The sequence below is a fragment of the Leopardus geoffroyi genome, chromosome B1 (genome assembly GCF_018350155.1).
Source record: "Leopardus geoffroyi isolate Oge1 chromosome B1, O.geoffroyi_Oge1_pat1.0, whole genome shotgun sequence".
In the NCBI taxonomy this organism is placed as follows: Eukaryota; Metazoa; Chordata; class Mammalia; order Carnivora; family Felidae; genus Leopardus; species Leopardus geoffroyi.
This window is the reverse complement of record NC_059327.1, coordinates 77,565,855-77,583,010: the sequence shown is the minus strand read 5'-3', so window position 1 is coordinate 77,583,010 and position 17,156 is coordinate 77,565,855. Positions and strand designations below refer to the sequence as shown.

General features: G+C 35.2%; 1 protein-coding gene across 3 annotated transcripts in view; it reads right to left on the bottom strand.

Annotated features, from left to right (window-relative positions):
- IQCM (IQ motif containing M) overlaps positions 1-17,156 on the bottom strand; it is a 468,312-nt gene that overhangs the window by 271,980 nt on the left and 179,176 nt on the right. For all 3 annotated transcript variants that reach the window (XM_045466083.1, XM_045466099.1, XM_045466092.1), the window contains exon 8: positions 11,185-11,300. In XM_045466083.1, the coding sequence (XP_045322039.1) occupies positions 11,185-11,300 (116 nt within the window). The remainder of the gene's footprint in view (positions 1-11,184; positions 11,301-17,156) is intronic.

The following is a 17,156-nucleotide window of genomic DNA, read 5'->3' as shown; positions in this document are numbered from 1 at the left end:
GATCAATATAATTGAAATGCTGGTTCAATCTTTTGGCTTCCACAATAAAGATTGTGAAATGGTTTCCAGAAGTAAGAATCCAATTTAATAATAAATGAGAAATATAGATAAATATTTTTCTCCATAAAATTAAACTGATCCAAAAGTACAAACTTAAAATTATCTGATTATTTTCCTAAACCTCCACTTTTGAAAATTGTTTAGTCTGGGTCAGACTGTGACGTGGTTTAAGTGGTAGTATACTGGAAATCTAAGTAACATTGCAATCCAAAGCTTGCACTCAACAAGAGTGCTTTCTTTTAATACTTTGTGAAAATAATTGAATGTAAGTTTTGACCAATTTATTGCGACTACTCCTCTTGACCTATTCATTGCTAAAGGAATTTTGCATGGAGTATCTCCATTATTTTTCCCAATAAATTACCTTAACTAGGACAACAGTAGGAATTTTTATCTAAAAGGAAAGATTCAATAAAATAAAATAAATGATGATTATAAAAACATACTTCAGGCCAAGATAATACCACTGCAAAACACTGTAACTATTGAAATGTAGGCTTTTAATTGCAACTGTGTAAATTTAAAATGTCCATCTATATACATATAAATCAAAGTAAATATCTACTTCATTCTATCATAAAGATTAAAACCTTTATAGATTAATAATTGTCAGGGACCAAGAGGATGAATAAATGGAAGAATGCCAATGGGTATGGGTTTTTTTGGGGGGGCTGATGAAAATGTTCTGAAGTACGTAGTGTTATGGTTATATAACTTTGTGAACATACTACAAAACACTGAATTTATACATTGAAGTCTCTGAGTTATATCTCAATAAAGCTTTTATTTTAAAAAGGTTAAAAACTTACTATTTCACAGAAAAAAATATGGATTTCAAAATTAAAATGTGAAGGCTAAAGATAACATACATTAGGCATCACTATTCCTTGTAGTACGACAAAAACAAATGAATAAAAAAGTACACAGATAAGAGCAACTACTGGAATGCTATTCAAAATGTCAAAAAATCACGGTCACTTAGCTGTTAACTCAGTGCCTAAATTAATCCTAAGCCTACTGCAGGATTTTCAAAGAGTAACCTTATTTCTACCCAAAAATGACAATAAATACTTAGGAAATCATTTGAACAAATAGAAAATTTTAATTTAGTAGTTGTGATTATTTGTACTAATTCTTACAAATATCAAAATCAAATCAGATGACTTTTTTTTTTTTTTTGAGTTAAATGTAGCCCGCCAAGGGGGAAAACCGTGAGCATGAAAATAATTAAAACACCTCCTCAATTGTTTTGGAGAAGGGAAGGAAGGCTCAGAGAGAAGAAATTGGAGTGGGGGAAAGACAGTAAGTAAAGATGCTTTACATATTAAAACTTAATTAACTATTTTTTATTATGTAATAAACTCTTTCAAGTGAATGCCCACAATCTTCTGAGAGTACAATTTGGTAAAGAATTACAAAAAGACATCTAAATTTCCACGTTAAAAAAAGTATCTCTTAAATTCTTAAAACTTTTTTTACTAAAATTACTCAAGAAAATTCTCCAGAGAAAACTAATCAGAAAGTTCACGTTAAAATATAGTCAATTCGTTCTATGGTCAAAATGAACCTGATACGGAGTAAAAGCAGTACCACCTTAAAAACCTGGTGGTGGAGTAGGAGGACCCTAGGCTCATCTTGGGACCCCAGAACACAACTAGATAACTATCAAATCATCCTAAATACCCCAAAAATTGGCCTGAAGTCTTAACAGAACAAACTACACAACTAAAGGAAGATAAGAGGCCACATCAAAGAAGGTAGGGAGAAAAGGTTCGTGGCTGCTGTGGTGGGGAGGGAGTCGTGGTCACAAAGAAGGGTGAAAGAGAGGAGCATACAGGGGAATGCACAAGGGAAATGTTTCTCAAAGCCACTGGTTTGGAACACAAGAGGGGCTGAATTTTGTGAGTTCTTGCAACCAGCAGGGCTTAAGGACTGGAATTTTAAAGGTCAGCAGACCCCAGTGGCTGGGATAGAGCCTGGAGGGCACTGCACTGCTCCTGGAGAGAAGGCAGGCAAACAACCTGGGGGCAGACATCATGGAAACAGTGATCTGAAAACCATCTGGGGCACACAGGAGAGAGATTATTCACTCTTCTAGGAGCCCTTCCCTGAGAGGGAGCATTCAAGGAGATGCCTCTCTAGGAACAAAGGAGCCAGCTGGGGCCATTTACTTCCCCTACCCCTCAGCATAAACAGAAACACTTGAGGGAAGCAGCTCAGCATGAACATTAGCTGCCTAACTTGCTTACATCAAGGACCAACCCCTAGCGCTAAGGTAGGACTACCCTTCTCAGTCAAGCTTGCCTCAGCCCCTGTGTGATAGGCCCCTCCCCCAGAAGACTAGAACAGGCCCTACCCACACCACATCTTCTGACCAAAGAGTTCTACAGGGCCTCAGTTCTGGTGGAGCTGGTGTCAGGCCTCATTTCACAAGCATACCTAGTTAAAGCTTGCCACATTCAGGCCTGAGACCAAACACTTCCCACAGCAGGCAAGGAGCACCTCTGCAGACAACTAACCTGAAGGATTGAGTAGCCAGAACACAACAGCCAGTACAGCAGGCACAGCACACACTTGAGATACTCCCTGAAGTGCCAGACCCTGAGCACTATATGACCTCTTCTTCATAAAGTAAAGCCATTACTTTCACAGGCGGGAGACATAGCTGGCTGTTCTAAAACAGAGAAGAAGGCAGAGATTTAGACAAAATGTGAAAAAGGAGGAATTTATCCCAAATGAAAGAACAAGATAAGGCCATGGCCAGAGCTCTAAGTGAAACAGATATAAGTAATATGCCTGATGGGGAATTTAAAGAACGATCATAAGGATACTCACTGGACTTGAGAAAATAATAGAAAACATCAGTGAGACCCTTACCACAGAGATCAAAAAGTTAAAAAAGAATCAATCAGAGATGAAGAATACAATAAATGAGATTGGAAGCAGGCTTGATGTAATGAACTGGCGGGAAGAGACAGAGAAACAAATTTATGACCTAGAAGACAAAATAATGGAAAATAATTAAGCTGAACAAAAGAGAAAAAGAATTATGCAACACAAGGATAGACTTAGGGAATTCAGTGACTCTATCCAACATCACAACTTTCAAAGGAGTTCCAAAGAAGAGGAAAGAAGGCAGAAAATTTACTTCAAGATATAATAGAAGAGAACTTCTCTAATCTGGGGAAGGAAACAGACATCCACCTCCAGGAGGCACAGAGAACTCCCAATCAAAATCAACAAAAGCAGGCCAACATCAAGACATATTGTAATTAAATTTGAAAAATATAGTGGTAAAGAAAAAATCTTAATAGCAGCAAGACAAAAGAAGTCCTTAACTTATAAACCCATAAGGCTAGCGGGAGATTTTTCAACAAAAAGTTGGTAAGCCAGAAGGGAGTGGCATAATATTTTCAAAGTGCTGAATGGGAAAAATCTGCAGCCAAGAATACTCTACCCAGCAAGGCTATATATCATTCAGAATAGAAGGAGAGACAGTTTCCCAGACAAAAACTAAAGAAGTTTGTGATCACTACACCAGCCATGTAAGAAATATTAAAGGGGACTCTGAGTGCAAAGGAGGGACCAAAAGTGACAAAGACAGGAAAGAACCAGAGAGAATCTCCAAAAACAATGACAAGTAATAAAAAGGAAACAAATACATATCTATCAATAATTTCTCTGAATGTAAATGGACTAAGTGCTCCAATCAAAATACACAGGGTGTCAGAACAGGGTGTCAGAACAGATTAAAAAAAAAAAAGAAAGACCCATCTATATACTGCCTACAAGATACTCATTTTAGACCTAAAGACACATGCATATTGAAAGCGAGAGACTGGAGAAACATTTATCATACAAATGGATGTCAAAAGAAAACCAGAGTAGCAATACTTATATTGGATGAACTTGACTTTTTGTTCTTGTATTTTTTTTCTCCTGCTTTGAGATCAGGGTAGCACTGGCCTCATAGAACAATTTTGAATGTGTTCCCTCTATTCCATTATTTATGAGATGTTGGCAAAGACTGCCATTAATTATATTTTTAAATGTTTGGTAGAATTCACCAGTAAAACCATGTGGTCTTGGTCTTTTCTGTGCTGGGAGATTTTTGATTCCTAACTCAATTTTCAGTCTTGTTATTAGTCTAAGAAGATTTCTTATTTCTTGGATTCAAGATTCATGATTACATCATGGTAGCTTGTGAATTTTTAGGAAATATCTGATTTTTGTCTAAGTTATCTGATTTGTTAGTATGTGATTGTTTATAGTAATCTGTTATCACACTATGTATTTCTGGGGTTATCTGTTGTATTGTTTTCCATTTCTCATTTTGGTTTTTGAGTCTTCTCTTTTTTTCTTAGTTAATGTAGTTAAAGCATTGCCAATTTTGTTTATTTTCTTGGAAAAACTGGTCATTACTTTCAGTGTTATATTATTGTTTATTCTGGTCCCTATTTTATTTATTTATGATTTTTCTTTATTATTTTCTTCCGCTACTAAATTTTAGCTAAGTTTTTTCTTTTTCTGGTTCCTTGTGGTATAATGTTAGGTTGGTTATTTGAACTTTTTTTCTTAATCCAAGCATTTATATCATACAATTCATTCTAACATCTGATGTTGCTGCATCACATAGGTTTTGTAATATTGTGTTTTTCTTTTGTTTTGAGACTTGCTTTAATTGGCCATTTGATTTCTTATTTTGCTCATTAGTGGTACAGTAGTGTGTTGTTAAATATTTACATATTAAATATTTAATATTTACATTGTAGATTTCCTGGCTTTCTTTTATTGTTGATCTTTAGTTTTGTACCACTGTGGTTGGAAAATACACTTGGTATGATTTCAGTATTCTTACATTTGTAATATTTGTTATGTCCCTATATATGTGATTTAACCAGGGGATTTTTCTGTGTGTAACTGAAGAAAATGCATATTCTATTTTTCTTGGATGGAATATTTTATATGTATCTTTTAGAACCATATATTCTGAAGTATGCTTCAAGTAAAATATGTTCCTGTTGAAAAAAAAATAACTTTAGGGGCACCTGGTGGCTCAGTTGGCTAGATGTGTGACTCTTGATTTCAGCTCAGGTCATGATCTCACCATTTATGAGCTCAAGCCCTCTTAGAGCCTTCTTAGAATTCTCTCTCTTTCTCTCCCCCTCCCTCCTCAAAAATAAATAAATGAACATTACAAAAATAATAATAATTTTAACTGAGGGTACTAGTTTAAAATCAAGCATATCAGAGGGGAGGTGGGGGGATGGGTGAAATGGGTGACAGGGATTAGAGTACACTTATCATGGGCACCAAATAATGATACACAGAATTGTTGAATCACTATATTGCACACATAAAACTAATATAAAACTATGTTAACTCTACTGGAGTAAAATTAAAAAAATTAAAATTAAAAAACAAAATTAAATTCATGTGAAGAATGATAATGTTATATTTGAAATTTCTTTTCATTTCTAAAAAATGTTTCTATAAAAACCAGTGAATTTTGTCGACAAGATGAAGATATAAGTATGTTTAAAAATATGACCAATGAATTGTTTTCTTCTCTCTTATGTAGGATGTGTTCCCCTAGGGAAGGGGGGGTAGGGGATAGTGCAGAGGACAACGAAGCCAAATGCCCAGAGGACTGACTCACAGTTTGTTCTCTGAAACAAAACAATTTATAATGCAACCAATTATTAAACTGAATTCTACTTTTTTTATAATCCCTTATGTCCAAGTGTCAAGGTTAGGCAAATTCCTTGCAATCAGGGTTAAGAAGATAACGTGACTGACAGTCTTCCTACAAAGACACTTCATGATAATAGGGACTTGCTTATCTCTTCAGTTTCATTTCTTGCCACTTGCCCCTTAGAAAGAATGTGCTGCACTTTTACTGCAATGAACTTCTTTCAATTCCTGAAATGCCCCTACTCTCCCATGTCAGATAACTACAACCACTCTTTTCCCTCCACTCTACTGCCTTGAACCTCATCACCATCCCATCCTGGATGCATGTGCACACGCTTGGCATTCCCTGGCTTGGAACTCCATCCTCACTGGTAGATATCACCAAACGACATATTTCCCCTTAGAAGGGGCACTGCAACATAGTTAATAACCACCCTCTGAGGAGAGGTTTGCCTTCCTAACAACTAATGAATAAAAGTTATTGCACTTTCTCCTCTGTTTCCCAATTTTAGCTAGAAATTAACTACTTACACAAATTTCTGTCAATATTTGTTTTTATCCTAGCTATTTTTAAGAACACTGTTGATAAATACATTAATTTTTTCATCCCAGAGTTTTGATAAATACCAAGGTTGTTTTCTATAACTATAACTAGAGTCCTCCAGGTTGTGGTTTCAAGATTGCTTCATACATGATTATAAATGTTAGCAAAACTTTTAAAGAAGAATTATAAAATGAAACTGTGGTGAGAAAGTTGGAGATTGTATTAATGCCATGTAATATTACATTGTTATGTTATACAAAAGATTACATTTTCAGTATTCACTTACCATGAATAAATATTATCTTTCAAGACAATTACGGCTATAAATATCTCAGTACTTCAAAAATCATAAAAAAAAATTTAAAAATCCTCAGTATTTCAAAAAATCATCAAAAATACCATCAGTAACCTTTTCTTCAGGATGCAGTTTCTTTAACTTCATATAAAGACATTTTATGGGCCCATAGGACATTGTTTAAAGTAACTAGAAATTCTAATAACATAATTCTAACATAGTAAGGCTGAAGTTTCAGAAATGAAACATTAAAACTAAAGAAATGAAACATTATTAAATTATTATTTAATTGGAACTGAAAACATATGGTGAGGATGTGGAGAAAGGGGAACCCTCTTACACTGTTGGTGGGAATGCAAACTGGTGCAGCCATTCTGGAAAGAGCATGGAGGTTCCTCAAAAAGTTGAAAATAGAACTACCCTATGATCCAGCCATTGCATTATTAAAAATTTATCCAAAGGATACAAAAATGCTGATTCAAAGGGGCACATGCACCACAATGTTTATAGAAGCACTAACAACGAGAGCCAAACTGTGGAAAGAGCCCAAATGTCATCTACTGATGTATGGATAAAGAAGAGGTGGTGTGCGTGCGTGCGTGCGTGTGTGTGTGTGTGTGTGTGTATTATATATTACATATAGTATATATATAATAATATATGTCATACATATATATGGAATATTACTCAGCCATCAAAAAGAATGAAATCTTGCCATTTGCAATGATGTGGATGGGCTAGAGTGTATTATGTTAAGCAAAATAAGTCAGTCAGAGAAAGACAAATACCATATGATTTCACTCGTGTGTGGAACTTAAGAAATAAGACAGATGAAGATATGGAAATGGGGGAAAAAAGATAGAAAGAGAGAAACAAACTATAAAAGACTTTCAACGATAGAGAACAAACTGAAGGTTGACAGAGGGAGGTGGATGGGGATGGGCTAGATGGTGACGGGTATTATGGAGGGTACTTGTGATGAGCACTGGGTGTTATATGTAAATGATGAATCACTAAATTCTACTCCTGAAACTAATGTTACACTATATGTTAACTAACTAGAATTTAAATGAAATTTTGAAGAACTTATAACATATAAGGATTCAAAAGATTTTATAAAGAAAACAAAAACTTCAGGCTTAAAAAGGATAGCGTTGTTTTGTTTTGTTTTGTTTTTTAGGTTAAAGAAAGCATATCCACAGTGACTTTCTTACCTGAGTGAATTAAAATTTTGATAAGAGTAGCTATGCTGTAGAGAGCGTTTTGAAAGCAGAATGTGCAAAATTTTTCTCTCCTCCTACAAAATCAAAGACAGGGTTTTCTATGCCCTGTGCCTACTTTTACCAGTGCAGGTTTCTACATTCTTTTTTTCCTACTTACTTTTTGGTCTGACTGAAAAAAACTCAGATCAAGATTAGGTACCATTTCCCAACCATTAGTAAGGCTGCTATCAAGAAAATGGATAATGTAATAAGTGCTGATGAGGATATGGAGACATTGGAATATTTGTGCATTGCTACTGGGAATGTAAAATGGTGCAGCCACCGTGAGAAACAATATGATGATTCCTTAAATATTAAACATAGGAATACAATATAGTCCAACAATTCTACTTCTGGATATATACCAACAGAAGTGAAAGCAAGGACTCAAACAATATTTATGCACCCATATTCAAAGAAGCATTATCCAAAATATCCAAAAAGGTAAGAGCAATTCAAGTGTCCATCAACAAATGAGTGGATAAACAAAATATGGTACAAGTATCCCCCACTTTTTGAAAGTTCACATTCTGCCACTTCACTTTTAGGAAAGACCTATATTAGTACCTACTTTTGCTAACTCAAAGAAATCCAAAGATTTTTTGCTTTTATCTAACGAAAAAGGTGAAAAGCGAAAATAGCATTCAACATTTGTTTTGCAGCCAGCCATTATAAAGGTAGCACACAACCCAACCAGTGAGAGTGGCCTCACCTAGCTCCTTCCCTGGAAACTCCACTCAGCACCTCATCATCAAGCTACCACACCTTTGAACTGTGTCTTGTGAGCATCTGTGCTTTATCTTAAAGCATTTTGTTCATCCATTAGCTAAGATATCAGAAAGGCCTAAGAGAAGTTATTTTTGGGATCTGGGAACACTTGAAATTTTTTCCATATAAATCAATGGTAATTATTTCTTCACTTTACGTGATTTCAGCTTACAAAATTTTCATAGGAATGTTCTACTTTGGGATAGTGGGGAAACCTGTACAACAGAATATTATTCAGTCTTTTTAAAAATTAAGGAAATTCTGACACATGTTACAACATGAATGAACCTTGAACACATTATGCCAAGTGAAATGAGCCAGTCACACACACACACACACACACACACAAAGTCAAAACCATAGAGACAGAAAGTAGAATGCTTGTTGCCAGGAGATGAGGGAAGGGAGAGAGAATTAATGTTTAAAGGGTACAGAGTTTCAGTTTGGAAAGATGAAAAAGTTCTGGAGATGGATGGTGGTAATGGTTACACAGCAATGTGGGTGTAATTAATGCCACCAAATGATACACTTAAAAATGGTCAAGAAGAAAATTTTATGTTAAGTATATTTTACCACAATAAAAATTGGGGAAAAAAGATTACTTAGAACATGATGTTTGATCCCTTCTAGGATTGTGATTATTTTGAAGGATAAACAAAGGAGCAATTCTTACTTTAAAAAAAAAAGGCCATTTAGACTTTCAGTAGTAGAAACTGAAAATCAAGTAAGCTGCAGGAAAGAAATTTGAAGGTTTGAATCCTGCTCCCTCTTATCCATTCACACATACCCACCCCCAGTACTGTTGGTTTTCAAGGATAAGAGACAAGCCTTTAACTGGACTGATGCAAAAGGCCTTTTCATGCTCACCCAGTCTCCACTCCAGTCTACCCCAAACTCTTTAGCCATGTGCACATCCCCAAAGCACTATCTTTTATGTCAAAGCTATGGGTAATAGCCTTTTGTGTTCTTAATTCCCCCACTCAACAATGAATAAATATACCCTGTCTTGCATTTGCTCTCCAAAATCGTCTACCCTTGCCAGATATATTCCCCAAAAGAAATATATTTAAATGTGGTTTGTCACACAGCTAGGAGCAGTCTTTAAATTGTTAGTGTAAAACAGGGTAGAGCTGGAGCTGGAAAGCTTAGAAGAAGCAATTCATTTTTTTTACCTTTACTGGGAGATAATAACAGCCTTCTATGGGTATTGCTTTTGTTAAAGACATCATATTATTTTCCTTAATAATATTCATATAATGTCCTTGTCTAAAACAGTGTTTAGTTTTAGTAAATTTATTCACAAATTTAGCAATATAAGTTATATATGACATGATTAAAAAAGTTCTGGTCTATGGGAAAAATATAAAAATACAACCTTTGTTTTTTTTTTAATCTTAAGTAATCTATCTATTTAATAGAGAGGAAAAATAATTTTTCAATATATTTCAGTTGTCTAATGGTGTTGTGGACTGAATTAGGTCACCTCAAAATGCGTATGTTGAATTCCTCACCCCTAATGTTACTGTATTTGGAGATAGGGCCTTTAATGAAGTCATTAGGTTAAATGAGGTCATAAGGGTAGGGCCCTAATCCAATATGATTAGTGATCTCTTAAGAAGAGACAGACACCAGGGACACATACAGGAAAGGCCATGTGAGGACACAGCTGTCTGCAAGCCAAGGAGAGAATAGCCTCAGGAGAAAACAGACCTGCTGGCACCTTGATCTTGGATTTCCAAACTTCAGGACTTTGAGAAATAAATTTCTGTTGGTTAAGCCACCCGGTCTGTGGTATTTTGTTATGATTGCCAAACACACTAATACAAATGACAAGTCGAGAAGAAAAATAGTTAGTGATACAAAAAGAGAGGAAAAGTCAGTGAAAGGATGAGACAGACACATTCACATACAGAACAGAACACGGAGAAGATGTAAGAAACCCAAACATATGTATATATAGGTACTGTGAGACACGACATTATAAAATAGAAATTGTTGCTAAAAATTTCAGAATTACATGAGTTTCCTCTACTATTGATATAGAAACATCTTAGGACCTTGCCTGATAAATAGATGAACTCAAAGTGAAGTCCAGATTCCATTTTCAAGTCCCAGATTCCCATGTTTCAGTTTAGAGAGTCCTCATTCAGAAAACCATCAATGTGTGGTTGTGAAATTGTCCTTGGATTTTTTAGTCCTCTGTCACACTCCTAACAGCTATCTTCATGCCCCACTGGCCTCCATTATATTTACTTGATAGTCTAGGTACCATTACAAAAATAGTTACTATCACATTTGGGGCAAATCATTGTGATGATCACTTTGGCTATCAGTACTCTTCAAATAAAAATTAATACACATATTTAGGAGTTAAGGTGATCCACAAGATGCAAATTTTGCACAAGATATGATAACAGAAGTAAAGCACTGTTTCAGGACAAAGAATTTCAGTGGAGAATCATTTGGGAATGAAGCACAATCTCACGTTTTATCAAAATTAACCCAATAAGCTGCCAGAAGAATGGTAACGCAACTCTATATCCAGTTTCACAAATACTCACAGAACGGTAATCCCGAAACATTGATGATGGCCCACACAAACTAGGCCAGCTGGAGTCAGGAGTCAAACGGGAAGGCTTTGTTGACATAATTCCTCTCCAATCGTAGAATGTTTTATCTGTTAGAAATATCAATGCAAGTTAAAACAATATTTATCCAAGAAAAGTACACACAGACCATACTGCTTAATGTTACAAAGAGGAAAATAGATCATCTTTATGGCCCTGTTATTCTATATTAAAATCGCATCTTGTCATCTAATCAGAGAGATGCAGAAGCATGAGCACCGCACAGAGAGAGGCTTCAATTAATTGGTTCCATCACACAGTAAAGCTCTTGTGTTTTTATTGGGTACGGTGTGCCCATCAGAAGACCAGGTTCATTCCTTTGAGTCTCTTCTGTTCAAGAGCACTGACTTCTTTTTTTAAAGGAGGCTTAAAGCAAAATCATATTTGTGAATAGCACTTACAAAAACAAAGGGAAAACTCCTCTCCCTGCTACATCAGTACTTTAAAAGAAAATTCAGAATTATGATGAGGGTACACATTTTGAAATGGCAAAGTAAGGGAAATTATTAAAAGTGCTCTAGACGAATAAGTTGAAAGAGCAAAAGGTTAGCCAACATATGCCTACATATTTCTTCTGTCTCATGGCAGTTGTTGCATGGGATTTCTGCAGACAAATTTTTTTTAAAGATGAGGAGATTTAAGATTTATTTGTCTATTTCTCAGAAACATTAATCATTTAAAAGAGAAAAATTCAGTTCAATCCTGCCATCCAAAATGAATCAAACTGTTTACACATTTCCAATTTTCTTTCTAATACTTATTTATATACATATATTCTTTCCTGAAACTTTCGATTTAATAGAGACATCTATGGACTGCTTAATTTCACATAAATTTAGAGAAAACTCAGACGTAATAAATTCTCTCATTTCATTGCTTCAACTTATTTATAGGATCATAAGCTAAGTGTCCTATAGGGAGGCAGATAGTAACATAAAATAATAAAAAAATGTAATGTTATCTCAGAGACATTCCAATCAATAACATGTATGTAATCTACCCCATTCTAATTTTATATGTATATAATTTCTTCCACTTCAGTCAAAAAGAATCTTTGTCCTCTTATCAAAAAGGCAAAGTGTCTAGAAGAGGCAACATAATAAATCGTATTTCAATCACAACTCAATATGAATAAATAAAATTCTTTAGTGGAAGCAGATGCCAACAATGGAAACATTATAGGGAACCTGAACATATTAGTATCTGGGAAGAGGACAGCAAAGAAAAGGACATACACATTAAACTTTAACTGGGGATTTTTATAAACCCAGGGGGGACTTAAAAGGGTAGAATAAGAGTTATTAGAGACGTGTAAGTCCCCACATTTCTTATGATGCTTTCTTGAGTAATTTAAAGCATTCCTCAACTCACTAACACTATCTCTGGACCACCTACTTCCCTTAATGAACTTGCACCATAAGTGTCTTCACATGTTTTAGATAATTGGGCATCTCTTTCCAATCTCCTTTTTAATTTTAACTAGGGCCTAATTTACTTTATTTTTTTCATATTTATAATTTTTACTTTTCATTTTTTAATATGATTTATTGTCAAATTGATTAACATACAATGTGTACAGTGTGCTCTTGGTTTTGGGAGTAGATTCCCATGGTTCATTGTTTACATACAACACCCAGTGCTCATCCCAACAAGTGCCCTCCTCAATGCAATCTCCTTTTTAAACTGATAAACACTTCCAGGACGAAGACAATATCTTAGTTGGAATTTATCTGTGCTTCTGGTTCATCAGCAATGCAATTGAGGTAGCTATGTAAATACTGGTGAACAAGAATTAGACTCAAAAGGGGAGATCTCACAGGGAAAGGGAGTCTTCCTGATCATTGAAGAGCCCAACCCAAAATGTATCTAAGTGCTATACAAATTATTTTCCAAGACAGTGCAGAGCATTTCAAATATTTTATCTGGTTTACCCACAAAACAGACTCGTGCAGTTGAGAAGGCCATGCATTATTTTCTCCAGTCTATAGGTATCACATTAGAAAATATAGCTATAACTTTTCCACTTCAGGAAGCAGTAAACCCTCCACTAAAATCCTCAAGGTAATCATTCACACACTGATGTATGCTAATGACTCCTCCTCAGAAGCCAGGCCCGGAAGGTGACATGCAACAAATTCCAGTTTATTCCACAAAGTCAGTCAAAAGTTATAAACTGGTAGTTTGAAGAACAGAGTCATACATCAGACTAAATGTTCACAAACCCTCACGGAGCCAACACTCTTCACAGATACTGCCACAGAGAAACGAAGATTCTGAATGCTGGAAATGGAGTGGGGAGTAAGCAAGAGTAGGCTGCTTATTGGTAGGTGAAAAAATAAGAAATCTTAGCAGTGATCCCAGTTTAACAGCCAGCAGGATAGAACAAAATATTCTAATATTAAACAAATCTGGGGAAAATGTAATACCAAAATTTGAAAAGGAACCAAGAAGGTTCCATCAGGTTAACAAGCTGGTGGAATAGGAGCTACCTTGGAATATAAAAAATTTGGTTAAATAACTACCCATACTGATGTCTTCCTGCCTTTGTATATCCTCAATACTTATAGAGACTCTTTTTGAAAAATATTATACACTTAGTTCATGTTATTTTGTTGTCTTCTGCACATCTTATTTTCCTATCTAAACTTAAAAGTCTTTTACTTGCTTTGCATTTCCCATAAAACTGAACATAATGCTGTGCCCAAAGCATATGTTCAATGTATGCTCTGGAATTACTTGGCACTGGTTGAAAGGCCAATCACCAAAACTGTTAAACGTGAAAAGTCCCATACAATGCAACTGACACAAATATCTGAAGGAATGGAAAAAAATTTACAACAGGTTTTTAAAATTCTATTTTTTTCAGGATCAACTATTTTCCACCAGATTATCTTCTCTCACTTTCTAGCAACATATTTCAGTTGGGGGTGCTTTTTTTAAAATTTTATTTCCTGTTTTTACTTAAATTTATGTAGTTAACAATGAGCCAATTATTTGCAAAGGTGAGAGACAGTTCCAAATTCTAATTGTCATAGTTATTTTAGAAACTAAAATTTCTCAAATGGCTCACAGAAAACTGATAAGGTTCTATACTATGGTGAGACTGCCAAGAGAATGAAGAAAGAAAGAAGGAGAAAGGAAGGAAGGGAAAATTTGTAGCTAGTTGAAACATTCACCACGTATGTAATAATCTTCATCATGACAAATATTTCCTCCAGGTTGCAAATGGATATATTTGTCCAAGTCACCTGAATTATCAGCAAAAGACCCAAAGACAGTAGATGTTCAAATTTTTAAAATATATCGTGTCCATCAACCATGAATGAAGAACTAAGAAACAGTCTATGCTAATGATATATAATGTAAGAATATAATAGTTTAAAAGAATATGTCTATGCAACTGCATCCAACAGAGCCGAAGAAGTCCAAATGAAAGTGTGAAGTATCTTTACAAGGACATGATAGAGCCCAAGACACTAGTGGGTTCAAGTGGTCCTGTGTCCCTAGAGCCTTTTTTATGCCAAGCTTGTTCTGTTTCCCTTTTATCAATTCCCTTGTATCAATTAATTCTCTGAGTTAATTGCACATGCAGTTTTAATCTGCGTGTAATTACAAACAATTAATAGTTAGGAGACAGAATTAGCAGTTCTTAGTTTGATTATCTATATAATTAAAAGGGGTGGTAAACTAGAGTTGACAAATAGCATCTTAATCACTTGAATAATCAAACCCAGAAGCTTGCTTGGGCAGCTGAACTCCATCTGTTACATTAGTTCAACTTTTAGAATCAATGACTGAAATGTCCATTTAAATCAATCATATTTCAATTTATAGTCAAAAACATACAATATGTATTCTCAAATTGCTTAAACTATTTACTTTGTTTCATTTATTTAAAATTAACTGTTTCCAAAAGGGTTTAATAAAAATAAAGATTCAACAGACTAACTTATATGTATCTACTGAATACCAGTTAATATTCATGGCTCCCAAATCTTATTATAAAACATGTAAGAAATACAGATAACTCTGTGTTCCAATTAACACTTTTATTTAAGTGAATCCTGAGAGACAGCAAATAAGACATACCTATGATCCTTTTTTGGGTTCTGATGGGATCACTTGTTTATACATACAAAGCAAATACTAAAAAACAGGAGAAACTTAAAGTGAGTTACAAAAATATGTGAGAACTTCATTCTTATTAGGATATAATATAATACAGAACAGTGGCATCACTGTTGCATAATATGTTTCTAAATTGCCAAGTATTTGAACAAGTTTGACAGATACTTTCAGCTAATAATGGATAAAAAAAAAAAGTGTTCAAAAAGAATCATTTCTGGTTCAATATGGCTTTGTGACTTCTGGCTGTGAGGCAGCCCCTTTTACAGTACCACTAAAATACTGTAACAATAAAGAAAAAGATGAAAATCTCAAGGTTACAAGAAATTAAGTCTAACCATTCATTAATATGCAGATGAGAAAACAAAATTCTTTAAGATGAGGAAGTGAATTGAGGAAAGCAATTAGTGACCTTTACATAATAAAACCCCTAGCCCATCTGAAAGATGTTAGAAAAAAGGCTTATTATCTCCCAAGAAAAATATAAAGAAAAAAGAACAAAACCCATTTCTGTACAATGTGGATGCTGCTTTTGAAGAACCCTTCCCTTTCCATACCCTCAACTACCACAATCCACTTGGACACTACAACTCTAAGGAAACAACTAGAAAAGAGAGTAATCCTGACTGTACCAACAGGAATTGAAACAGTCTTATTGTAAAGAAAGAGCTCTGTGCAGAGGATGGGACTGACAGGATTTGACAACAATGCATAACAGGGATTGTAATTTTAACATGCTAAACAGCTAAAAATAATAATAGTACTGAAGAATGAAGGAAGAATGAAGGAATGAAAGGACCCACCCAGTAGAACCAAACTGTTCCAAATGGGCATCTCCAGGTTACTGAGAATTCGGCAGAGAAGGGGGCATTGACACCAGCTCATCAACTATAGAACTAGAAAAGGTAATTGGCACATTCAAGTGAACATGGAGCAGAGTAGAGAAAAATCCATATGTGCTCTCTGTTCATAATCACTCACTTTGCATGGAGCTATGTCTTTTTATTCAAGGCAGAGTAAACATCCTGGGGCCTATATTGATCATGGAAATGCCAGTTAACATTTATGGAGGACCTAGATCGTTGAATACTTTACACGCATTACCTGACCTAATCTACACAAGAACCCTAGTTTAACAGAGGAGAAAACAAATTAAGTCACTTGCCCCAGTTCAGGCAGCTAGTAAGCAGGTGTGTGAACCCAGGTCAATCTGAATTTGAAGCCCAAGGGACAGCAACACAAGGGGAAAGGTCCCAATGGAAGACTGAACAATGGCCCCAAAGATACTCACATCCCAATCCCTGAAACCTGCAAATGTTAGAATACATGGCAAGAGGGACTTTGCAGGCATGATTAAATCAATAATCGTGAGAGGGGAAGATAACCTAGGATATCATGATGGGCATATGTGTACTCACAAAGGCCCATGGAAAAGAAGGAAATGTGATGACAGAAGCAAGAGTGATTTGGAGAAGAGGTCATGAGCTAAGGAATTCAAATAGCCTTCAGAAGCATAAAAGGAACAGAAATATTCATCCCTAGAGTCGCAGAAAGAATCAGTCCTGGGGAACATCTCCACGTAGTCCAATGAAATTAATCCCAGATTTCTGGCCTCTAGAACTGTAAGAGAATACAGTTGTGTCCTTTTAAGCTACCAAGTTTGTGGAGTAAATTGTTGAAGCAGCCCTGGGAAACTAATACAGTCTGCAATTCTGAAAATCTATAAAGGAGTTTAAGTCAAAAATATTCTATTAGAAGTCAAAAATATTCTATTAGACTCA